Source organism: Alexandromys fortis, unplaced genomic scaffold (assembly GCF_014885135.2).
Source record: "Alexandromys fortis isolate MF-2015 unplaced genomic scaffold, M_Fortis_MF-2015_v1.1 scaffold_289, whole genome shotgun sequence".
Lineage (NCBI taxonomy): Eukaryota > Metazoa > Chordata > Mammalia > Rodentia > Cricetidae > Alexandromys > Alexandromys fortis.
The window spans coordinates 90660-116226 of NW_026068168.1; the positions used below are offsets into that span (position 1 = coordinate 90660).

General features: G+C 46.1%; 1 protein-coding gene across 1 annotated transcript; it reads left to right on the forward strand.

Moving 5' to 3' along the window:
• The first annotated feature begins 1128 nt into the window (after positions 1–1128).
• On the forward strand, positions 1129–24461 carry Prkx (protein kinase cAMP-dependent X-linked catalytic subunit). Its single transcript, XM_050128305.1, has 9 exons — positions 1129–1508; positions 10031–10199; positions 12407–12670; positions 17227–17346; positions 19102–19197; positions 21543–21600; positions 22293–22370; positions 22714–22863; positions 23087–24461. The coding sequence occupies exons 1-8, from the start codon at positions 1343–1345 to the stop codon at positions 22837–22839; spliced, it is 1077 nt and encodes a 358-aa protein (XP_049984262.1). The 5' UTR covers positions 1129–1342; the 3' UTR covers positions 22840–22863; positions 23087–24461.
• Positions 24462–25567: the final 1106 nt, after the last annotated feature.

The window sequence follows — 25567 nt, forward strand, 5'->3', positions numbered from 1 at the left end:
ACACAAAAGGGAGTAGGCAGAGGAACACACTGGAACAAGTCCAGCCATCCCCCTGCCTCAGGCATATATGTATATGATCCACATAGGTGCTGGGAATTAGAACTCAGATCCTAATTGCGAGAGCGGTCAATCACACAGAGTATTTGGCTGTATCAGATGGTCAATGTTGAGTTTAATAAATGATTTTGTCATCATGAAACCAAAACCAAAATATAGCATGCTTGGTGCATTCTGACTAGTGAAGTATCAGGTCCTAGCAGGCACTCAGTGTTTACTGAATGAAAAAATATTGTTCTCAACGTTAAACAATAAAAAAAAAAAAAACAGCAGACTTCCTTGCTTTCAAAATCAGATGTACCTGCCACCCACAGGCGCCAGCAGGACACCTGCTACTGAGTGGATGGTCTTTATCCCTGTTTCTGGGCCCCTTTCGTCCCTGTGTCTCTCAGGACTGTGTCTCCTAGCTAAAGCAGGACTCTGCCACGCGCATGCTCTAAGCAGCCAGGGAAACCGCCTTCTTTGCATGCCAGGCTCTGAGAAACTCTGCCCAGGCCTTGCAGGTGGCTGCTGTGGTCTGAAAAGTACCGTGTTCTTAGCACTCCTGGCGAGCCCAATCGTGTATGATGCCACTTAACAGGTCCCTGGAAACCCTGTCTACCCAGGAGTCCTCGGGCTCAGGACCAGCAGGTGTCGCGGGTCCACGGTGAGCATGAACTTTCGGGGGGGGGGGGGGAAGCGGGGGCTGCCCGACAGCGTCGTAAGTTCTAACCCCCAAACCTCGGGAAACTCCTGGAAGCCGTGCCCCACCCGGACTCCTCCCCTGGTGCCTCAACCTCTCCACCGCTTGGGCTCTGCCAGGAACATCCGCGGGTGGCAGCCGGAAGTTCCTGCGCCTCTTCTAGTTTCCTGCCGAGGAGGGGGGGGGGTTGACGTGAGCCGGGACCCCCGAGCATCCCCCTCGTTCTATTTACTTTGGTACAGGAGCGTCCCGTGGGCTCCGAGGGTAACAGGCAGGGCGGGGCTGCAACCCGGCTCCTCCCAGCTCGGGGTAGGCGGGAGGGCGGAGCGCGAGGAAGACACCTCACCAATCACGTCGTCCCGCCCCCCCCCCGCCCGCGTAGACCGGTCCCCGCCCAGCCGGCTTCCGCCTGGAATGTAGAGCGTTGCCATTGGCGTCTGTCCCGCGGACCCCACGCGCGTCCCGCCGGTTCCCGCCGCTCTGAGCTCCGCTGCGCGAGCTTCCATTGTCCTTATGGCTGTGGGAGCCGGGACGCGTGTGTGTTGCCTCTGCTGATGCCGAGGCTGCCTTTGCGCCCCCGTCGCACGGTGCGTCTCCCGCCCCATGGAGCCGCCCGCGGGGGCCGCCGCGACCGAAAAGGCTCCTGCGGCCCGAGACGACCCCAAGGATGCCAAGGTCTCGGCGCCAGTTGGGAACCCCCCGACCAAGACGTCGTCTCCGCAGAAAGCTGGACACTCGCTACAGAACTGGGACACCGTGGCCACAGTGGGTGAGTGAGAACTCGCGTGTCGGGACGCAAGGGTCCCCTGCGACCCTGGGGCTTTTATCTCCCACACATTTCAGTACACGGTCTCCGGAAATGGGGCGGCCCTACGTCACAGAGCTTTAAGGAGGGTGACTTCACCTTGGGGACTCGGTGGCTCCCTGCTGGGGTGCCAGTCACCCCGGGGACACCACGCCCGACCTCTCTGGCGCTTGCGCACCCGCTTGGGCCCTAGGGTGCCTCGGGGTCGAATCCAGCCTCCCTAGTGTGGACACCTGGTGGGGTTCAGAGGGGTACGTGACCCCCGGAGGACCCTTCAGGGACAGCTATACCGATGTTTTCCCCGCATCCCCTGTGTGCCTGAGTCTAGGTTTTTCTTTAGTGGCTCCTAGTTTGGTCTCCCCGTGACCCTCCAGGTTACTGGAGAAGTCGGTGGCTTCCCTCACGGGCCGGGATGCTATGAGGGGGCTGGGATCACGCGAGGTATCGTGGGCAGCAGCTTCTCAAGTCTGTCTGGGGCATCTCGGAGACCTCGGTCGCTAGGACAGTTGAGCCCAGTGTGTTGATTTTTAGGAAAGTGTTCCTGGAGGAGGGACAGAGGGAGGGATTGGCGTCCTCTGCTGGCAGAGATTCTAGAGACTTCTCCGTGCACCCCGGTGTTAGAAGGGGTTCAGCGCCTAGGTTGAGGGAGTCAAGTCGGGGTTCCGCGCTAGGCTTGAAGGAGGATTAATACCTTCTGTGCCGGGCTGGAGAGATGGCTTGGTGGGTAAAGAAGTTTGTGACCCGAGTTCGATCAAGGTTCCAGCTTGGAGGAAACCGGCTTTTGGTTGACTTTTGAAGGAAACGGAGCCCCGGTGAATGTCTTTTACTTATGATGATGTAGCTCTGGTTGACCTTACTGTCACTCAAGATGCTCAAGATGACTTTAAAGTGCACATTCCCCTACCAATCCTTTCTAAGTGCTGAAATTGCGGTCCTACTCCACCGCAGATTGGTTAGATAGTGCTGCGAACCGAGCCCCCGCCCTTGTTTTTGAGATATTGATTGAACTGAAAGTCACTGCATAGCCCAAGCCCACTGGAGACTCCAAGCAATCCTCTTGTCTTAGCTTTCCCAGTGCTGGGGCCATAGGGACTCACGGACACTCAACACTTCAACTGGTTCTCCACCCTTTTCCTTCTTTCTTTTTTTGGAGACAAGGACTCTCTACATAGGCCTGGCTGTCCTGGAACTTTCTGTGTGGACCAGGCTGGCTTTGAACCTAGAGATGATCCCACCTCCCAAGTGTTAGGATTAAATTCGTATACCACCACTCCTGGCTTCGTCGTTAATTTTTAAATTCACTTATTTACTGTGCCGCATATGGGCAGGGTGGGGGTCAGGGATCAATTTACAGGCATCTGTTATTCTGCCTTCCACCAAGTTGGTCCAGGGTATTGAACTCAAATTCTTGGGTTTGGCAGCAAGCCTCTTGCACCTACTAAGCCCTCTTTCAGGCCCACTGGGTCTCCCATTGGACCCCATTGGGCGTCTTGGGAGCCTCCCTGGGCCGTGTCACATCCTGAATCCTACAACCTTTCTCTACTGTGAGCTTGTTCCCTCCGAGTCTTCTAGAAGGACCTGGGTGTGTGCACATGTCAGCTTCCCCTCTCCCCAGTCAGCCTTTTATTTTATATACACACACTTAACTGAGCTACAAGAACTCTCATCATTGAGGACTCATATAAGTTTAGACCGTGACTATGACAAACGTGGTGTTCTGGGGGTGTTTGAGACAGAGCTTTCATGTGTAGCCCTGCCTGTCCTGGTGCTTGTTGTGTAGACTAGACAAGCCTGGAGCTGCAGGTGCCTACAAGTACACACCACCCAAATCCACAGGGAGCCACCCCCACGCTCACAAGAGTACTCTAGAGCTCACCAGGCGACTCCTGCATCCCCAGTCAGTCCCCAGCACACGCCCTACTCTGCATTCTCCAGAAAATAAATATTGATGATATTGCCTCCTACCTGAAATTCATTTCATTCCAGGCTGAAGATGTGACTCTGTGAGTACAGTGCTTGTAGCTTAGGTGGAATAGTGCTTACAGCCCAGTGGGGAGACTGCTTGTGGTTCTGCAGATAGGGTTTTATGTTATTCAGTGGACGGTATTTATAGCTCCGTGGGTAGAGTAGCTCAGTTGATAACAGTGCTTCCATTCAGTGGACAGAGTAGTATAGCTACGTGGGTGAGTGCTTGTGACTCAGTGGGGTAGACTGCCTATTGCTCAGCGGGCAGAGTGCTTGCAGCTCAGTGGATCTCAGACCTAAATTTGCGGAACAGGCCCCCTCTGCTTGGCTGGACTTCTGCACTCATTGCCCTGGACTCGGGGGTGATGCCATGTGTTCTGAGCTGTCACCTGTGCCTCAGTTTACTGTTCAGCACCTTCCTGGCTGGCTTTATGAAAGCCGGTGTTAAATCTGAAACTTGGTGTTAAATTCTCAGTACTGCTAGGGCAGGAGCTCTGTCTGGGTGGGAGTCTACTAAGATGTATGGTCACATGGCTAGCTGTCTTTCAGATCACCAACAGGCTAGCACCTTATTATACACTAGAGAGGAATTGTTGAGGGGGAGTAGGCACCTGGTAGTCCATAGTAACAATAATCCATATCTAGAACCATCTAGGAGACACTTCAGGTCATTACATTGAGGAGGGATGGGGACCCAGAGTGCTTAAAAAGGAAAAAAATATCATTCAGAAACTCATTCAGTCAATCACCAGTCAATACTGTCAGTCACAAGCGTCCATACCTGTGGATGAAATAAGAGCAGCTGTGTCATGCGCCTGTGTCCATTATGTCGTCCCCTCCACAAGCCTTAGCCTCACTGCCACAGGCCTGGTTAGCAGCACTAGAGGAGTAAGATGTGAGATTTGCATAACATTCATGGATATGTAAATATATACTTAGCTACATTGTACCTCGAAGGCCTCCAGCTCCTTCTAGAGCAGTCCCATCCTAGACAGGAAAGGGAGACTGTTCACCCATCATAGATCAGGCTGTTCTCTTTGCAAAGTTCCTAAAGACAGGCACACTGCACAAAGCCCCTCACCACAGCACCAAGTCCCTGAGCACCACCTTCTAATTCCTTGTGGTTTATAGGGGTGAGGCTCATTGTCATTCAAGCCAAGCATCTGCCCCCGATGGAGAGTGAAGGATCATAGGATAGAGGGATGTGTCTGGCTGAAGCACCCAGGAGCTGAACTGGATAGGAAGGGTCTTCCCTGGGGCCTGTGAGTGGTGGGGCTGATGCACTTACACCTTACACTCCTGTGTTTGTTGGGAGAACAACAGGCGAATCTACTCACCCCATGCCATCTTAAACTCCACTAACCTGTGCCATTTTGGTTTAACCCTATGTGCATCATCTTGAACCCCGCCCACCTTCCGCCATCTTAAATCTCACCCAACGTCTACCATTTTGGCTTGACCCTATATGTGCCATCTTGGAGTCCACCAACCCTGCGCCATTTTGACTTGAACCTATGTGCGTCTTCATGAAAGCCACCCACCCTGTACTATCTTAACTGAACCTACCTTCATCATCTTGAATTCTACCCGGCCTGCTTTATCTTAAATAACCTACATGCACCATCTCGAATCCCACCTCTTGGCGGGCATTTTGAATTGTTCACTGACTTGATTTATTCTTTCAGATTACTTTTCCTGACTGTTTACTCCTCAACACTCTCCTAGGACATAAGGTATCCTCAACCCTTAGCTGTGTGTCTGTCCATCTCCTCAGCCGCTGGCATCCTTTCTCGAATCACCAAAGGTGACACTCTGTTGTCCCTCTCTCAGAGGCACTTGTCCTGTATCACTGTGAAGGTGGTTCTAGAGTGAGTTTCAGGATGATTTTGTTTTAGGGCTGGGGCCAGACTGGGATGCCACCCAGGAGGAAAGCAAGAACCTGTCACAACGTCAGTCACACAGGCCCGTGCTTCTTGCTTCAGTCTCCCCTAAGCCTGGGTGCTCTACGCTGAGTCTGACCACACTCTTAGGACAGTACCTTCATTATCTGGAGAAGTTGTGCTTACTGGGGCTTCCTCTGTATTCACTCAAATTGTCATTTTATTTGATCTTTGAAATACGGGGCATTGAATATAGAATCTCGTTTACACTAAGACAGTCCCCTCCTTCTCCCTCTTAAGTCTCCTCATTCCTCCCCCTTTGCTTCCTGAGTCTCCCCTTGTAGCCCAGTCTTTCCTGGAACTCACTGTATAGTCCAGGGTGTCCTCAAACCACTGTTAATCCTTCTGTCCCTGCCTCAGAAGTGCTAGGATTAAAGCCTACCTCACCAGGCCAAGTTTATGCAAAGCTGGGGATTGAGCCCAGGGCTTCATGTGTGCTACACCAAATATATTACTTTCAGTTTTATTTCCTGTCTGAAATAGCCATCAGGTCATCACACTTCCTTTATTTTAAAAAGATTGTCTCCTGAGGTTGAGGGTGTAACTCAGTTGATAAAGTGCTTTTAACTCTGTGGGAAGAGTACTTGTGGCTTAGTAGATTAGCTCTTCTTATGGGAGGCCATCAGTGCTAATGACACATTGATATACCCGACACTTGGCTCCTCCAGGAATATTCTGGGCTGTACTTCCAGTCCACTCTTCTGTTTATTTTCCTTTTGTGAGGCTAGGAATGGAATGTGGGGAAATTTTTTTATTATTATTTTTGAGGGATGGAACCTAGGACCTTGTGTATGCTAGGCAAGCACTCCACTGAGTTACACACCCAGTCCAAGAGAAAATCTTATTAGTGTTATTATCATCCTCATTATTATTATTGTTATTGTGCTAGGTGCTGGGGATGCGGCCAGGGGACTCATTTGTGCCAGGCACGTACTCCAGCACTGAGCTGCACCCCCATCCATACCGCCCAGCTCTTTGAACACATCATGTGCTATATTTGACCTGGGACAAGAATCACCATATTCCAATATGATGGCGAAAAGGGAAAGAACCTGCATGCCTCTACACAGCCTACTGGGATTGTCCCTACTTGCACCCCTTTGGTTACTGATACCCGGTTCTGGGCATCTGGACCACTTTCATGTAACATCTGTGTCCGCTACCCTGGGAGCCTATTACATAAAAATTCATCCCTCCCCCATGCCAGTCATACAGAGAATTACTTTTGGAAGGTTCCAGGTATCATCCATGGATGGGGCACTTGACTACCATTTGTAGCGTGTGCACAGGGCGTGGACAGCATCTTCCTACTCTGAGGTAGTCATTTTTTTAATTGAGGAGGCCACTCATCCTTGTGGCATAGAGGGCAACCTCGGAGTGTGTAAAGGCTATAAAATGGTGTACAATTAATTTGGGTGCTGATGTTTGTTACCTCGCTGCCCCCGTGACCTGGGAGTCACTTTACAGGTCAAGAGACTGTGCTAGAGTGACTGGTGTTAATGACTGGGGCTTAAACATCGAAGATGGAGTGATTTTTATTTTCATCACATAGGAATGCTGGGGCATTCACTGGGATGGGCAGATAACAACATGCATTTGAGTGATTGTGGGTATGCTGTAGTTTACAACCAAGGGATTAGGGGTGGAGGTTGTATAGGGGCAGACAACCGGATCCAGTGACAACACAATTCCTTCTACAGACTTGGAAAAATGGTGTGCAGTGTGTATTAGCTAGCTTTCCATTGCTGTGGAAAAAAATCCCTGACATAATAAAATCATAAAGATGTGTTAGCTCCTGGTCTCAAAGGTGTCTGTCTATAACTCCATTGCTTTGGACCTGTGGTGACACAGAGCATCATGGGAGCAGGTGGTAGAGCAGAGGTGCTCACTACATACTGGTCAGGAAACAGAAGAGGAGACTGGAGTCCCAGTGCCCCATTCAATGACACGTCCCTGATGAGCTAAGTTTCTCCCACTAGGCAGTAAACAGCACCTTGCCCTGGGAGTTTCTGGTACTTTCTTGTTGTCTTTGTTCTGGCAGCTTCTGGCAGTTGGCGCTCTGTTGCACTGTGCTTTTCCACGGTGTTAGGTTTCTCAGCTGCTTTGCCTCTGCAGCTCCCCTGCTCTGTGTAATCAACACCACCAGCTGCCTCTGTACCCACAAGCCGCAGGCACAAGTGTGAAGGAAACAGGTCGGCAGCCATCTGACGCAGAAGCCATCCCGTGGACTGCACATCGCAGTGCATCTGTCAGGCTCTGCTCACACAGTGTATTTTAGACACAAAAGTGATGTGTCCCCCACCAATCAGAAGCACTCACAGGGTTCTAGTGTCGCAGCACTTGCTTTTCTCATTGCTGCCACAAAATGCTTGATAATCAAAATTTAAGGGAGGAGGAATTATTGTGTCCCAGACTGGTGCCAGTCCATCATGGAGACAGGAATATAAATGTCAGGAGCAGAGAGAGGTGACCACTGGGGCTCAGGTCTTTCTCCTCCTCCTTTAATCCGGGAACCCCAACGAAGAAATGATAATGCCCACATTCAGGGTGGGATTTCCCACCTCAGTGATCCCCCCCCACTTCAGTGAGGCCCATATTCAGGATAGCCTGGGGCAGACCCTGCTGAGGTTATTCTAAGAACATTTGGAGCATGCTTACCCCAATCCTCTCTGGAAAAGTGTATGTAAATACTCCCACCCACTTTTCCCATCTGATCCACTCTAGGCCAGTCCTGACTTTAGGATCACTTTTGACTCTCTGTGCCCCCTCCAGTCCTGTGTGTTCTGTGACAGGTGTCTCCTGATTGGTTGGCATCCTTTTCTAAATAACAGAGCTACAGAGATCCATTTTATATCCTAATTAATTTATTGTAAGCTAAGATAGCAGAAGTCAAAAGAAGTGCTTTTGAGGCTGGGCGTGACAAAGCATGCCTTTTTCCCCTTTAATACAACTTTGGTGCTGAACATGGTTCTCTTGGTCATTGGGTTATTCAGCCCACCGTCTAACTGTGGGTGGGTGGGTGTCTTTCTTGGTCCTATGCCTAGCTCTACCTTGCTGTGGGGAACATCCTGCATGTTTGCAAAGATTGGGATTTTATGAGATTTGCTTTTTCTTTCGTTTTTTTTTCTTTTATTTTGGGAGCAGGGGGTTGAGGACAGGGTTGGTTTCTGTAACTATCCTGGATATTCTGGAACTTTCTCTGTAGACCAGGCTGACCTTGGACTCACAGAGATCTGCCTAATTCTGCCTCTAAAGTGTTGGGATTAAAGGTGTGCAACATCACCTTTTCTTTACTACATTATAAGGGTAAGCACTATATGTTGAAGTATCATAAGGCAGAAAGCAACTGTGTTTAAAAGTTGAGATGGGGGCTGGGTATTGGTGGTACACCCCTTTAATCCCAGCGTTTGGGAGGCAGAGACAGGTGGATTTCTTGAGTTGAGGCCAGCCTGGTCTACAGAGTGAGTTCAAGTACAGTCAGGGCTACACAAAGAAACCCTGTCTATAAAAAATGCCAGGATGTGGGAGTGTGAGTGGGTAGTTAGATGGGTGAATGGATGAATAAATTGGGAGGGGGGATGGTTTAGTACTTAGAGTGAAACAGAAAAGAAGGAGTGAGAGGAGAGAGAGGAAGAGATGGATATGGAGCTGGAAAAGGAAAGGAACAAAAGGGGCATAGCTAGAGGTGAGGATGGAGAAAGACGAGGAAAGGAAGAATTAGGAGAGGGCAAATGCTGTTGGGAGAGGAAAAAATGAGGAGATAAAAGAGCAGAGGCAGCTGAGGGGTGGATGGAGGAAGAAAGTGCAGGAAGAGCAGAGAGATTCAAGAAGAGGAACAGAAGCTCCAGGAAGAACTGGAGGAATGAGAGGAAACAAGGGAGGTGATAGAGGTGGAGGACCGAGGAAAAGGTGGTAGAGAGAGCTAGGATTAAAATTACCCCACCAGGCCAGGTGGTGGTAGCACAGGCCTTTAATCCCAGCACTCGGGAGATAGAGGCAGGTGGATTTCTGTGAGTTTGAGGTCAGTTCTGCTATACAGAGCTAGTCCCAAGACAGCCAAGGCTACACAAAGAAACTCTGTCTTGAGAAACAAACAAAAAAAAAAGTACCCCACTAGGAGTCGCGGAGTCTAGTATCTGGGCTTTTCCCGTGACAGTGTTTAAATCATGGCCGACTTGAAATCCAATCTCCAATACATATAGCAGACAATTATTTTTTTAAGTTTTAGTCATTATTATTACTATATGTATGGTTGCATATTATAGCATCCTTGTGGGCATCATAGGAACGTTGTTGAGTGGGTTTAAACCACCCCTGCCCGCCCCACCTTACATGGGTGTCTAGATTTGATCTCAGGTTATCAGGTTTGCAAGGCAAGCCCTTTACCCTCAGAGCCATTTCCCTGGCTGCTTAATTGACAGTTGTGTATAAAAACATATGCATAAAGTCCTCAGTGCTCAAGTAAGTTTCTCTCCCTGTGTCCAGCTTTCAGGTCCCAGGTCAGTATGGTGTTCATTTCTCAGATATGTATGCTTTTCCTGATCCAGGGGAGATTTGACTGGCTGCTTTGTCTTCTTTAAGGCACCGGAACGTTTGGCCGCGTGAACTTGGTGAAGGAGAAGACAGGCAGGAGGTACTATGCCTTGAAGATTATGAGCATCCCGGATGTCATCCGCCTGAAGCAGGAGGAGCATGTGCAGAATGAGAAGGCAGTTCTGAAGGAAATCAACCATCCTTTCCTTGTTAAACTGTGAGTTCCTGGCTCCTTCTTTCTAGATCCCCACTTCTGCAAGGTTATTCTCTCAAGGGGGCATTATCAGGAAGGTGCTGGCTGTAGCTCAGTGAGTAGAATGCTTGCAGCTTACATGATAGAGAGCTTGTCGCTCAGTGGGTAGAGCACTTGTAGTCCAGTTGATTGGTTGCATGTAACTCAGCAGGGAGAGAGTTTGTTGCCCAGAGGATAGAGTGCTTGCAGCCAGCTAATATAATGCTTGTAGCGCAATGGGAAGAGTGCTTGCCCTCACCTAATAGAGTGCTTGTAGCTCAGAGGTATGAGGTAGGAGATGCTACCCGGGTTTTGTCTTGATTTCTTCTTAATTGTGCATGACTGTGTACATCCAAATCATACCCACAGAGGCCAGAACAGGCTGCTATATCCCTTTGGAACTGTAGTTTTGGGTAGTTGTGTACTGCCCAGCCAGGTGTTGGGATGCAAAGTTGCATCCTCCACGGGAGCAGCAAGTGTGCTTAACCGCTGATCCATCCCTCTAGTCTCAACCTATAAATTTTTATAACAACTCCTTTTGTGTGACCTGAATAGACCTTGTGATGCTGATATCAATCTCTTCTTCAATATGATGCACCTGTAGAAGTCAAAGACCTGGATCTTTTATTACAGCATCTAGTCAAGATGACAGAGTAACCTAATTATTCATTCATAATTTTCATCTAAAACTCAACTGGTGATTTTTATCAATGTTAAAACCCTTTTTTGTATTTTAGAAATACATACACATTTATGTAACATATTTTATATATATGTGGAGATCAGCGGATAACATCTGCCATTGTTACTTAGTTTGCACTAAGAGTTGGAGACAAGGTCTCCTGCTGGAACTCAGCAAGTATGACTGTCCCGTGAGCCCAGGAGAGGGTAAATTACCCGGCATGACATCATTGAAATACCACCACATGATAGCCATGTCATTCTAGAGTGTTCCATCTTGTTAGAACATCATAGAGGTACACTATAGTCAAAATTCATTAGAATAGCATAGAATTAGAGTATCAGAGTTTGGAGAGAGGACTCAGTGGTTAAAAGCATCTGCTTCTCTTGCAGAGGACCCCAGTTCAATTCCCAACCCTCACCTTGCAACACACAGTCCTCTATAATTCTAATTCCAGGAGATCCTATGCCCTCTGCTGGCCTCTGTGTCTGCTGTACTATTATATGTACACACACACACTTAAACACACAGATATAAATAAAATACAGAGAAGTATTTTTTAAAAATTTAAAACACAAGGACCTTAAATTATACATGAACTTAAATATTAGCCAAAATGGGTTCCTCTTGGTGGAAACACCAACTAAGGCTCATCCCTCTGTATCTGTCCCAGTCCTCCTTCTTATGAGGACTCAGTCCTGTTAAGTCAAATCTATCCCAGAGACATTATTCTACCTGTTTCCCCATAAAGACCCGGTTCCACACACAGTCCTGTCCCAAGGTCTTGGGTGTGCAGACTTTTAACACAGAAATTTTGGAGGAATGAATCCTGAGTGGTTAAGTCAGACTAGACATCTCCACCCACTCCTGTGTGACTACACATTCCTTATAGGAATCTTTTCTTGCTTTTATATATTTTGCATTCATAGGACTCAACAGGCAGGTTAAGAACTAGGTTAAAGTTCACTTAGTGTTACAGGGACTTGGAGTACTTACAGCCTGGCAGAACATGCCGTGTATCTGCCCAGCTGTGGGAACACAACTTACGCGGGCCTTTGAACTTTCAAGGATGATGTGCATGCTGCTGGAGATCTTCAGGGTCATCATCCTGCTTGTGTGTGTCAGCTGTGAATGTGGAGTAGTCTGTTTGTCTTGAACAGTCATGGGATGCATAGTGAGAATGGCTTCAAACAGCTGATAGGACTCTCAGTTTGTATTGCTGCAGGGATCTGGGCTGTACCGTTGACAGTTAAAGCTAACCAGGGCACATACATATATTTGCACCTTTTTGTGTATTTATCTTTATATCTGTATTTATACTTTGATATTTGTATATAGACACATGTTAGTGTCTGTATACACCAGTATATTAACGGGAACATCTACCTCTGTATATCCAGAGTCTGCACACATGTCTTGCCATCCGTGTCTATCAATCACCAACATCCATCTGCATCTACATCTGAGCACCTACCTCAACACCCATCATGCACTCTGTTGCGTCTTGCAGGTTCTGGACTGGCCATGACAACCGCTTCCTGTACATGCTGATGGAGTTCGTGCCTGGTGGTGAGCTGTTCACTTACCTGAGGAACCGTGGCAACTTCTCCTCAGTTGCAGCCATCTTCTACTCCACAGAGATCGTGTGTGCCATCGAGTACCTGCATTCCAAAGACATCGTGTACAGGGACCTAAAGCCTGAAAACATCCTTCTAGACAGGGAAGGGCACATCAAACTCACTGACTTTGGCTTTTCGAAGAAGCTGGTGGATAGGTGAGTGGGAACAATCACAGGGTCATCAGAGGTTGATCGACAATTGAAGGTTTGAGTTAGGTGGGTGAACAGACATAAGCAGAAGATGCACAGTAGGCTCTGGTGTGATGCACCCCTCCCTCCATCCATCTAATTGGGTATCCTATTATTTTCTTACTAATGTTGTTAAACACTCCTAAAAAAGTTTTTTAAGGAAGAATGGGCTTATGTTAGTTGGTTCCTGGTCCCATCATGGGATCACGTGCCAATAGGACCATGTGTAGAGGGGCAGCTGCTCACATTGCAGCCACATACAGGAAGAGAAAATAGGAAATAAGGCAGGGTTCTCAAACCCTGAGCTCACCCCCTGCTGGGCACCAAGTGTTAAAATACCTGAGTCTGTGGGGAGTAGTCCACACCCAGTGTACAACTTTGGGAGTGGTGGTGTCCCTCCAGGTTGTGAGCAAAGGAGAAAATCATTCTGTTATAAAAGTGGTTGAATTTTGTTCTGGAAAATTGTAATAATGTCCATGTGTGAATAACTTTGTATTTGAATATATGTGCATACGCAAATATATTTAAATACATATCTATGTTACACGTACATTTGTACAGTTTATATGTTTACGTACATGTATGTAGGCTTACATATATACACATACATGTAGATTTTACACACACAAGCATATGTTCTGGGATACTATAGCTAGGTAACATGTTAGTTCCATTTTTATTGTTTTTCAAGATAGTTTCTCTGTGTAACAGCTCTGGCTGTCCTGGAACTTACCTTGTAGACCAGGCTGGCCTTGAGCTCACAGAGATCTGCCTGCCTTTGCCTCCCAAGTGCTGGGATTAAAGGCGTGTGCCAGCACCGCTAGGGGGCAGTTTGATTTTTAATGCATTTTTTGCCTCAAGATGTATTGTATGTGTGTGAGTGAGTGAGTGTGTGTGTGTGCGTGCACGTGCACATACATGCACATGCGTTACCCACAGAGATCATAAGAGGGCATTGGATCCCCTGGAACTGGAGTTACAAGTGAATGCCTGCAGTCATGTGGGTCCTGGGTACTGAACCCAGGTTCTCTGCAAGAGCAGCCAGCCCTCTTAAGGCTGAGCCACCTTTCCAGCCTCCATCTTAGTGTTTTCTATTTATAGAACTCTTTCCTTAGGGTCCTTTGCTCAGGGCTAAGGGAGCTCCTTGTAGATAATGAAGAAGATGGTATCACATTCCTCTTAAGCCATAGAGTGGGGGTGGGGTGGGGGGGGGAGAAGGCTTCACATTGAGGGAATCAGGCACTTTGCAGCCTCAGCAGGGTATCTCTGTGCCAGGGACAGATTCTCTGTGGTCCCAATACTAGCAGAGTGTGCTAAATACCCTTGACCAACCAGAAAACCATTGGGGTATATTTGAAAAAAAAAAAAAAAAAAAACTGATTGCCTGTAGAGAGTTTCAAGGCTGTAGAAAGAAGTCAGGCCCAAGGCTGTAGAAATTTCCACCTAAGGCATGCAAACCTCCAGCCTGGAGCAGACACAGAAAGACTCAGCTTTCAGCCCCGTAAGTGGAGCTCTCTCAGGTCCAGTTACCTGTGGCCTCATCAGCTACTGTGCTCTATCTACCCTGATCTTGTTCTAACTGAGTCAGGCTACAAGGATCGAAATCTGAGTTAATGGGCCCAGAAGCACACAGGAGCCAGTGACTGACTGGCTCCTAGTGTATTCCATCGGGGAGGGGTGTGAGGCAAAGGGTGTGTGTGCACCCCAAACTGGATGAGCTTGAACTCCTGATCCTTGTGCCTTAACCTCCCGAGTGCTTTGATGACAGGTGGGCATCTCCATGTCCTGTTTCCACTGGGACTAGAACCTGGGCCCTGTGTCTGCTAGGCAAGCGCTCTATCCATTCAACTACACGCTTCCCACCCACAAAGCTGTCGGCACTCTACTCCCTGACCTATAGTTCCATCCCTGCATAGGCATCTGAGTTGAACTGCACAATCCCTTGCACCAGGTCCGGATCCATTATTTACAGATTCTGGGCCTGAGTCCCTTCTGTCCATTTCACTTGCAGGACTTTTCTCCCCGTCTATTCCCTGCTCTGTCTGGTTCGCTGCACAGAGGTTTTTAGTGTTGTGCCCTCCCACTGCCAACCTTCCTGAGCCACTAGAGTCCTTTTCAGAAAGTCCTTGTGCTGTGACTTGTGCAAGTCCCCTGCAACTGGAGTTACAGGTGCTTATACCACCACCACGTGGATGCTGGGGATCACAAGAACAAATACTCTTATTCACTGAGCCATCTCTCAAGCCCCCCCCCCTTTTTTGTTTTTTCTAGACAGGGTTTCTCTGTAACTTTTGGAGCCTGCCCTGGAACTTGTTCTGTAGACCAGCCTGGCCTCAAACAGAGATCCGCCTGCCTCTGCCTCCCGAGCGCTGGGATTAAAAGTGTACTCCACCACTGCCTAGCTCAAGCCCACTTTTTAAAAAATGATTTATTACATTTATTTATTTTGGATGGGGAAATGTGCCGTGGTGCATAGGTCAGAGGACAGCTTGCAAGAGTTAGTGCCCTCCTGCCTCCATGTGGGTCCCAGGAATTGAACTAAGGTTCTCAGGCTTGACACAAGTGCTTTGACCCACTGAGCATCTGCCTAGGGTTTCAAGCATGCTATGCCAATGCTCTCTCCACTTTGCCATGGCCCCAGCTTCAGGACATTTTCATCATGTGTAAACATGAACCTCTCCACACGCCCGTCATTTGCCCCTCACAGCCCATTGGTGTACATTGTACCTCTCTACATCTTCCTGATCTACACACTTCATACACACACAACATCATTGCAATATTTTTTCCTTTTCATGTCCAACTTATGCAATGGCCTCTTTATCTATGTAGTGCCACCTTCCAGCTTACCATTCTTTTCATTGCCGAATAATATTCCATTTTAGAGTTTGACCACATGGCATTTATTAAACATTATATAGCTTAATTTCTTTTTTAGTTGAATCTTTCTTTTGAAAATTGAAACAATCAATTTTCTTATATGTTCTACAGTTTGCAGATGTCAGCAGCTGTTTTCTACACCAATTGGCTGTTTTTAAATATAAATTAAGGCTGGGTATGGTGGCACACACCTTTGATCCCAGCACTCAGCAGGCAGAAGCAGGAGGATCTCTGTGAGTCTCAGGTTGGCCTGGTCTACACAAGTGAGTTCCAAGATAGCCAGGTCTGTTACATAGAGAAATGTTTTCTCAAAATAAACAAAAACTCAGAAGTCCTGATGCTCCTGCCTCCGCCTCCACATCTCTTTATGCCATGCTGGAAATTGAACCCAGAGCCTACTGCACGCTGGGCATGTGCTCTCCCAACTGAGCCACATTCCTAGCCCCATCACTAATTTTTTTTAAAAGAATGTGTAGGTTGAACCTAACGTCTTTATTTTTTTATATTTGTTTATTTATCACATACAGTATTCTGACTGTATTAACCCCTCACACCAGAAAAGGGCACCAGATCTCATTACAGATGGTTGTGAGCCACCATGTGATTGTTGGGAATTGAACTCAGGTTCTCTGGAAGAGCAGCCAGTGCTCTTAACCTCTGAGCCTTCTCTCCAGCCCCATCGCTAATGTTAAAGATGATTAATACTGATTATTGATTCTGCATATTGATTTGCCTATCATCTCCCACTCTCTCCTTCCCTAGTATGCTTTCCACTACCTTCAGTTCTGTTTGTTTGTTTGTCTAATTATGTGTATCTGTGTGTATGTTCATGTGAGCACAGGACTAGCAGGGGCCAGAAAATGATCATGAGTCCATTAATTAAATTATGTGTAAGTTAATGCAAGGAAGACATTCAGTGAAGAACATGTCACTACAGGGTCAGTTTATAATATCACCATAGATGAGGCAGCTGGGTGTGGTAGTCCATGCCAACCACGGGAGTAGGCAAGTTTGAGGCCAGCCAGGACTACAAACTAGGAAAAGAGCTTAGATTCAGGAGTGTTTATATTATCATCGTCATCATCATTATTGTGTGCATACTGAATGTTTGAGCACATATTTGTCACAATGCAGGTGTGGAAATCATGGGACAGCCTTTTACAGTCCGTTTTCTCCTTCTGTTTCTTATGTGGATTGATCTTAGGCTTGTGTGACTTTACCAGCTGAATACCCAAAGTGTGGATTTCCTTGGCTTTATGAAACAGGTTCGTCTACCTAGGCCAACACGCTGGTCTGATGTGGAAAATCCTTTACTGAAACCCTTCCCAGGGGATTCTGGGATATGTCAGTTGACAGTTAAGTTCACATAGCATCCCAGTGTAGAAAATGGGTCTGCCCACAGTGAATATGGCTTGTGCCTCAAATATTTTCACATCATGAAATCTTAGACTTGTCACATCAGTGGGTGTTCAGAAAGGTTTAGATTTTGGAGCATCTTGGTTTTTTTCAGGTAGGAATATTCAATTTATGTGGCCACCCGTCAGTTTTCTGCATGGTGACCGTACTTGCAACTTGGTCTTCATGAACCCTATGTTATAGCACCTTCCAAATTTCATGGATTCTGCTTCTGTCATCCCCCATAGGACATGGACTCTCTGTGGGACACCAGAATACCTTGCCCCAGAAGTCATTCAGAGCAAAGGCCATGGGAGAGCCGTGGACTGGTGGGCACTGGGCATCCTTATATTCGAGATGCTGTCTGGGTGAGTGGCCCTCCTGAATGCAACCGGACACACACGGTGTCTCCTTCACACCCCACACAGTACCTTGAATCTCCTTTCTGACACTTGGCACATGGACATACTCACTGCACTATCAAGATTTGGAGGGTATTTAGTTTTCTATAAACCCAGTATTTAGTTTCCTTAAACAAGAATTTAAATTTTCATAGACATTCATAGTTCCCTATGTGTAACATCCATCTTATTTGTGGGATGACACGTGAGGCTGAGCAGTACCCACAGTGAACAAATGATATGAGTCCAACAGCGTAGTAGTGATAGAAGAGCAGATGAGAAAGGCGATGTTGGGCTCTGGTTTTTCACCACCCTAAATTGCCTTTCTTGGCCATGCATAGAATGTGGGAGTTATGGGCTTTGTTTGTCTCCCACTTGCCTGGAAGGTTGATCATTCCTGAGGGTCACTATTATCTGTCAAGTCTCGTATACACTTGAGAAAATTGTATAAACATAGAAAACGAGATGTCCACAGATCTAGGTGTAGGCTGGAAGAATTGGAGGCCAATACCCTGACAGTGTTCACCTGTGTAGACTTAGAGTCACTGGCTCCTGCTGGGGAAGTGACCGTTATCTCAGCCCCACAGGTTGTTCTCTGGTGCCTAGATAAAGGAAAGTTCATCCTTTGTGGATCAAACCAAGTATTTAAAAAAAAAAACAGCTTGCAGGAGGATTTTACTAAAATAGTATGAGATTTGTCAAGAAGGAGCATCCACCTACCCACCCACCCATACATACATACGTATACTCATCCAACCATCTATTCATACATCAGCCCACCAATCCATTCATCTGTCCATCCATCCATATACTCAACTTATCCACACACCTACCCATCCATCCATCCACCCACCAGTCATCCATCCCCCAACTCATCCATCCACTTACCCACCCACTCATCTACCGCATCCATCCACTCTTCCAGCTCCTGGAGGCTCCAGGTATGCTTGGCTTTTGTGGCCTCTTCAATCCCATCTTCACATGGCTTCTCCTGTGGCTCTGTATCTGTTCTGTCTTGAGGTTACGGTTACTACATCTAGAGTCATCCTTACTCAGGATGGACTCATGTCAAAATCTGTCACTCATTCTCTAGGTAAAGACCCTATGTGCAAATGGATCCCAGTGATGTGTTCTGGAAAATTTGTACATATTGTCTGTGTGTGTGAACAATACATGAAATATAGTTTCTTTGAAATTTATACATGTAAACCACATTTACTTATATCTACAAAATGTATAATATATAACATAATTCATAAGATACACACACACATACGCACGCACACACATACACAAGGAAATGCTTTAAAATCAATATAAAAATTTTTTTTCATGTCGTACTGATTGTGAAGAAGAGCCTGGGGTCCCAATATCTTTTTGAAGGGCACATCTCCAATAACCTAACTTTCTGCTACTAAGCCCCACCTCTCAAAGGTTTATAACTGTCAGTTCCACCCCCTGCTGGGGATGAAGTCATCAACAGAGGCCCTTTGGGGGGTCATCAGGACCCTCTATGCTTTCCCTGTCTTCCTGTGGCTACACTGCCTCCTGAGAGCATCTGCTTGCCATCTGTCTTCACATGGCCATGTTGCCAGTTTGTCAAGCAGTGGAGCCATCTGACACAAATTATTTTTTGCCTCCATTAAGCAAAAATAATTGGCACAAAGTAGACATAATTCTGTATTTAATTCTGCTAAAAATACACACTTCTCTCTGCAACAGGTTTCCCCCATTTTTTGATGACAACCCATTTGGGATTTACCAGAAAATTCTTGCGTGCAAAATAGATTTCCCCAGACATTTGGATTTCACCTCTAAGTAAGTGCACTTGCAATTTCCTGCCCTGTCCCTGTGTTTATTTTCAGCGCTTTGTGAAATAATACTGAAAGCACACACTCCTGGCAAATTCTCTGATTTATTACATATGCCAACCACTTTTCCCACCAGGAAGGGAAAACTTTTCGTTTTACTGAAATATAATATTTGAAAGACTTGTTATATATCTCATTCCTTTTGAGATAGAATGTGTTGAAATTCATGCAGATTTGGAGCCAATTGTATAAGTGATCACTCTGTCCATCAATCCATCCATCCATCCACCCATCCATCCATCCATCTAATTTATTAGTTATTAATTTATAGTTGAGTGAGGGTCCTATTTTGTAGCCCTAGCTGTCCTGGTACTGCTGTGTAGATGAGGCTAGCCTTGAACTCATAGATATTATCCCCCTGAGTTCTGAAATGAAAAATGTGCAACTCACAGAGATCCGCCTGCCTCTGCCTCCCGAGTGCTGGGATTAAAGGCGTGCACCACTATCACCCGGCTAACTTTATAAGTTTTTAAACTTTTTTGAACCACTAAGAAAAGAGGGGCTTAGTGGGAAGAAGTTAGGTTATTGGAGATAGGCCCTTGAAGGAGATGCTGGGGTCCTAGGCTTTTCTTCATGATCACTTCAATGTGTAAATATGGTATTTTTATTAATGTTTTGACAATTTCATACACATGTATGGTATATTTTGCTGAGATTGGTTTATTAGTTAAGCTAGAAAGGCAAACCTCTGTGGCTCCACAAGTGTTCTTTTTTTCCATCTTTTTCTCTTTATGAAATTGTATTCATCATAAAGAATTATGTACAAGGTCAACATGTTGCTTAAAAAACATTTGCTCAGCCAGGCGGTGGTGGTGCACGCCTTTAATCCCAGCACTCGGGAGGCAGAGGCAGGCAGATCTCTGTGAGTTCGAGGCCAGCCTGGTCTACAAGAGCTAGTTCCGGGACAGGCACCAAAGCTACAGAGAAACCCTGTCTCGAAAAACTTAAAAAAAAAAAAAAACATTTGCTCAGTATTCATACTGACCATGCATTTCATGAAGACTATGGTAAAATTAGTGGAAAAGAAAAAAGAAGGGTTAAAAATATATATAAATACCTTTAACTTTCCTTGATTTGAATGTGGTTAAATTTGAGCATTTTCTAACCAGAATGAGCCTTCCTCTCCAGTCGTTTATTTTTTTCATTTAGTTAATTAGGAAGAAGGGTCCACATAGTTCAGAACTTCTGATCCTCCTCTTTTAGCCTCCCAAAGGCAGGGTGACAGACAGATTTGTGCTACCTGTATCCAGACTATGTAATACAGCAGATGGAACCCAGGGCCGGGTGAGCACTGTACTCACTGAGTAGAAGCACTCAACCAACTGAGAAAAAGCATTCTGCCCACTGAGCGACAAACCCTCATCCAATTTAACTGCAAGCTCTCCGCCCGCTGTGTTACAGCCACCCTTTCCACTGAACTACAGTCCCTCTTGGATATTATTATGGGTGCTATGGATTGCAGGATATTTGTGTGCACGTGCGCGTGCGCGCGCACACACACACACACACACACAGCATCCCATCTCCACCCTGCCTTAATTTCTCCAAGTCTTTGATTTACTGCACCTCACTGTCCTTTGCATTCTCTGTCTTTTATCCACAATAAAGACACAGCAAGGTGGCTGGTGTTGGGGATTTTATTCAGCAGCTGTGCTGGGGCTGCAAACTCGGTCTCCCTAGACAGACCTGCGTAAACGAACACAGGAGTGGGGCTGCAAATCCGCCTTGTCAGTTACACAGGAGGAAACAATGCTGGGTTGCAGGCAAATTCCCTGGATGGAGGGCTTGTGGCTTAGTGGGCGGAGTGCTTGTAGTTCAGAGTACTTATCGGCAGAATTGGCTGGGTGCTGGTTGTCCAGTGGGGAGAGTGCTTATACTTCAGTCAGTAGAGATTTTGTACCAATTTTCTACCATTTGAGTACTTGGTAGTTGAACACTGCGTAGAGGACTTGTAGCCCAGTAGTCAGAGTGCCTGTGGCTCAGTGGGTAGAGTACCTGTCACTCAGTAAGTTGTGCTGGTGCCTCTGTTGACATGCCCTGAGACCTGGGCTTCGTCCCTCACTGTGTAAATGGTACACACGTCTGTAGCCCCGGCATGTAAAAGGCAGAAGCCAGAGGTCAGGGGTTGAAGGTTAGCGTTAAGAGTGGGAGCCCAGGATGCAAGCAGCCTACCCACCCTGCCCCCTGCAAATGCTTTCCCTATGGACACTCTGTGCAAGTGCAGGTGAGGTTGGCGCCTGTGTTGATTCTGGCATTTTCCATATCTAAGTGGAGTCTGCTCCATTCATGCAGAGACCTGATCAAGAAGTTACTGGTGGTGGATAGGACCCGGCGCCTGGGCAGCATGAAGGTGAGTCATGCCAGAGTGTTCCAGTTTGCACACTGATAGTAACATCATCTGCTCAGGGTGTTCCAGACCATGCTCAGTGTTCGTTATTTTTGTGGTTTGTTTATTTGTTTTTATTAATTCTGTGTATATACTACCTGAGTATATCACCGGCCACAGTGGGCAGAACACACCCTGCTGCTGCAGTTATAGGTTGTGGGTGCTGCAAACCAAACCTGGGTTCTGTGCAAGAGTAGCCATCTCTCCGACCCGTTTTGCTGTTTTCATGTAGCCCAGGCTACACGGTAAACTATGTAGCTGAGAATCACCTTGAACTTGTGACCCACCCACCTCTACCTCCCAGAGCAGGGATGACAGGCTTGCAACACTTCTCATGGTTGACTTATTATTCTTTGTTAGAGTTTTATTATTATTTATTTGCTTGTTTTTTCTTATTTGTTTGTTTTTGAGGTGGGGTTTCCCCAAGTAGTCTGGCTGTCCTGGAACTCTCTGTGTAGAGTAGACTGACCTCAAACTTTACAGGAATCCACCTGCCTTCCTTCCCAGAGTGCTAGAATTAAAGGCATATGCCATCACATCTGGCCACTTATTTTTTTAATCTGCTTTATTGGAGAGAGACTTTACAAATACTACCACACACACACACACACACACAGTTTTTCTAAAGCTTTTTACTGTATATGTTTATTCTCAAGAACGGGGTAGAAGACATCAAGCGGCACCGATGGTTCCGGGGTGTGGAGTGGGAGTCAGTGCCACAGAAAAAACTCAAGGTAGGACTATCATACACCCTTAAACTAAATGAACCCCTCCGTATCCTAGCCTAACCATCCACCAAGTTCCCACTGCTGTGTCTCAGTCTTAAAAATTAATTTGGCAGAGATTTATTTAGTGATTGTCTCCATGTATGTGTATTAGTTTATGTACACCATGTGACTGCAATACCAGGGTGGCTTCAGCCCCTCCCTGTAAAATTTACATTCTGAGTGACTCAGCTGCCTGGTGTTACCATTCCCCGTGGGCCATGCAAACATTACTGTCAGTCAACAAAAGTATTCGACTTCCTCACATTTCTGCATAATGGTGCTTCCCTTATTTATTTTGTGTGACCCTTAGCCACCTATTGTACCCAAGTTATCGGGTGACGGCGACATCTCCAACTTTGAGACTTATCCAGAGAGTGAATGGGACAAGACCCCCCCTGTGTCTGATAAAGAACTGGAAACGTTCAAAAATTTCTGAGGAACGGGAACCCACATCCGCAAGGTGAAACTTTTGTATTTCTGAATTTTAAGGTAGGCTGTCATATAGCCAAGGATAGCCTTGAACTTACCATGTAGTCGAAGAAAATAACACTCTGTGCAGCTGAGGATGGTGAGTTAGCCAGTCTGCAGGATTTCTTAAAATGATTGACAGGTCAGTTACTAGTAGATATTGCCAATCACTTAACCCCCCCCCCCCCCCCCCGCTTTCTTTTTTTGTCTGCTAGGAGCATGAAGAATTCCACGCAGTGCCGAGGACCAGAACCATTTTTGTTGCTTGACTTTATTGTTTTTCCTGAAAAACTAGAAGGATTCGGTATGTGTATCCACTACCCATTCAAGGCTAACGGGATCATTGCCCTCAGGACCCAGCCTCATTTTCAAAACTAGAAACCTGCCCGTTGGGAAGTTTGTAAAACCTGTTAAATTGTAGATTTTTTTCCCTTCTTTGTGAGTCTTGTGTTCGTGCTGTGGAGTTAGATATTGTTGTTTCGCTACTGAATTTCGTAAGTTTGAATTTGACCCATTTAATTCTAGCTGTCACTGTGTATGTGCACAGACAATGTGCAAAACTGATACTTTGATATGCCTGGGACATGTTTATTTTCCAAAGCTTTCTGAAAAATCTGTCACCCTGCAGGCAAAAAAAAGGGGGGGTGCGATATATGCATTTTCAAAATGCTTTTCTATGCATTTTGCAGTCATTTGTGTGCATTGTTTGTTTAGTTTCTCTCTGGTCATTATAAACTTGGAAGGCAGGAAGCCACATGCCCTGCAGACCCTCTTTCAAATATGGCACAAACAGGTGACTTGCCGCAGTTTACACGTTTCTAGTAAAATATCCTTTCCTAAAGTTAAGCCAGAACTTTGTATAATGCATTAACCACTTGGCATCCTGAGTGCAAAGATTGCCTTTTTATGATAATACAAATTTATTCACATTCCCAAAAGGGAACTTTAAGGATCCACCCCTCAACTCCCTCCTCTGTTGTAAATGATATTTTCTTCCCACCAAACTTAATCCTGTTCTTCCAGCCTTGTTCATCTGTAAAAACTCAGGTTCCAGGCTGGTAACTTTTTTTTTCTTTTTTTTCTTTTTTCTTTTTTATTTTTATTTTATTTATTTATTTTTTTGNGACAAGAGTTTCTCTGTGTAATGGGCCTAGCTGTTCTGGAACTAGCTCTTGTAGACCAGGCTGGCCTCAAACTCACAGAGATCCGCCTGCCTCTGCCTCCCAAGTGCTGGGATTAAAGGTGTGTGCCACCACTGCTCTGCTGGGCTGGGAACTTTTATGAACGTTTGTACAGAGCTGTATTTTCATTGAACTTTCTCAGCCCTTTCCAGTATGCAAAATAACTGGGTTAAGTACCACAAACAAACATACACAGGAGATAGAACTCAAGATTATAATCAAGCTGGGCGGTGGTGGCGCACACCTTTAATCCCAGCACTCGGGAGGCAGAGGCAGGCGGATCTCTGTGAGTTCGAGGCCAGCCTGGTCTACAAGAGCTAGTTCCAGGACAGGAACCAAAAGCTACGGAGAAACCTTGTCTCGAAAAATCAAAAAAAAAAAAAAAGATTATAATCAAGCCCTGTGAATACGCACGCTGACCCACATAGGTGCTGTCTTCATTTGATATAAGTAGGAAATAATATAAAATTAGCGTAGGAAACATCGCCTTAATTCTAAACATACGGGGAGATCACACATATGCACATGCATCCACTGTGTGCTCTTATTTAACAGTTTGACCCCTGATCCTAAAAATAAAATTAAACACCCTTATAAATTATATCATGTGATGTCATTGTAGTGACATCAGGTAGTGCGTATGAATCATGATTTTTATTTTAATATTCTTAATGTGTGTGCATGTGGCTTCAGTACATACGGGGCCAGCAGAGCACTCCAGAGACTCTACAGCTGGACATACAGGCGATTGTGTGCTGCGCTGTCCATGTTGGAATGGATAAAGGAACTATGTCCTCTTCCTGCCTCTGAGTCCAAGGAGAACTGTGCACCCAGCACCTTCTCTTAAAGCAATGGGACAGTTAATGAATTTCAAATTTCTCTGATGGTTCGTTGACTTGAACCAAGTATAAAAGATAATCAGTAACGACTACTAATTTAAAATCAAATCCCCATGCACTCCAATCAAGACTAATTTGTGTGTGTGTGTGTGTGTGTGTTTAGTAGCTATAAAGTACTAAATGCTGCGGAATGGTGCTCACCTCACCTAATTAACTGTTACATGTTACACTGTAAAACGTGATTTGACGGCTAAATACTGTTCACAGGACCCTCGGGCTGTGCTTATATCTCAACATTGGACCAAAACATAGCAGTCAATCACCACTGTGTTGCTCAGTGAACCCTAGGCAAGATTTAGCATTGTGTGGGGCTCTATGTTGGAATGAAAAACTGGAGAAAGGGTCTTTCACTTCTGGCTGTATATTTTGAGGTGTGTTGATTTCCTGGGTTGTGTGTGTGTGTGTGTGTGCGCGCGCGCGTGTGTGTGTGTTTTGTTGTTTTTGATGAAGCTACATAGGGAGCATTGATGAATGCCTGACACCTGTCATTCTTGTTTCCCACACACGCTGCAAACCACCTGAAAATGATGATGCAAAGTCAAGGTTTTTGTATGAGTTGGTTTCTCCCATCTGTGTGTGTGTGTCCATGTCCCTACCCTTGCTCGTTCCCATCAAA

Coding starts and splice junctions, on each gene's coding strand:
- Prkx (XM_050128305.1), top strand. CDS start 1,343: ATGGAGCCGCCCGCGGGGGCCGCCGCGACCGAAAAGGCTCCTGCGGCC. Junction 10,200..12,406: donor CATCCTTTCCTTGTTAAACT/GTGAGTTCCTGG, acceptor TGCGTCTTGCAG/GTTCTGGACTGGCCATGACA. Junction 19,198..21,542: donor CATTTGGATTTCACCTCTAA/GTAAGTGCACTT, acceptor CCATTCATGCAG/AGACCTGATCAAGAAGTTAC.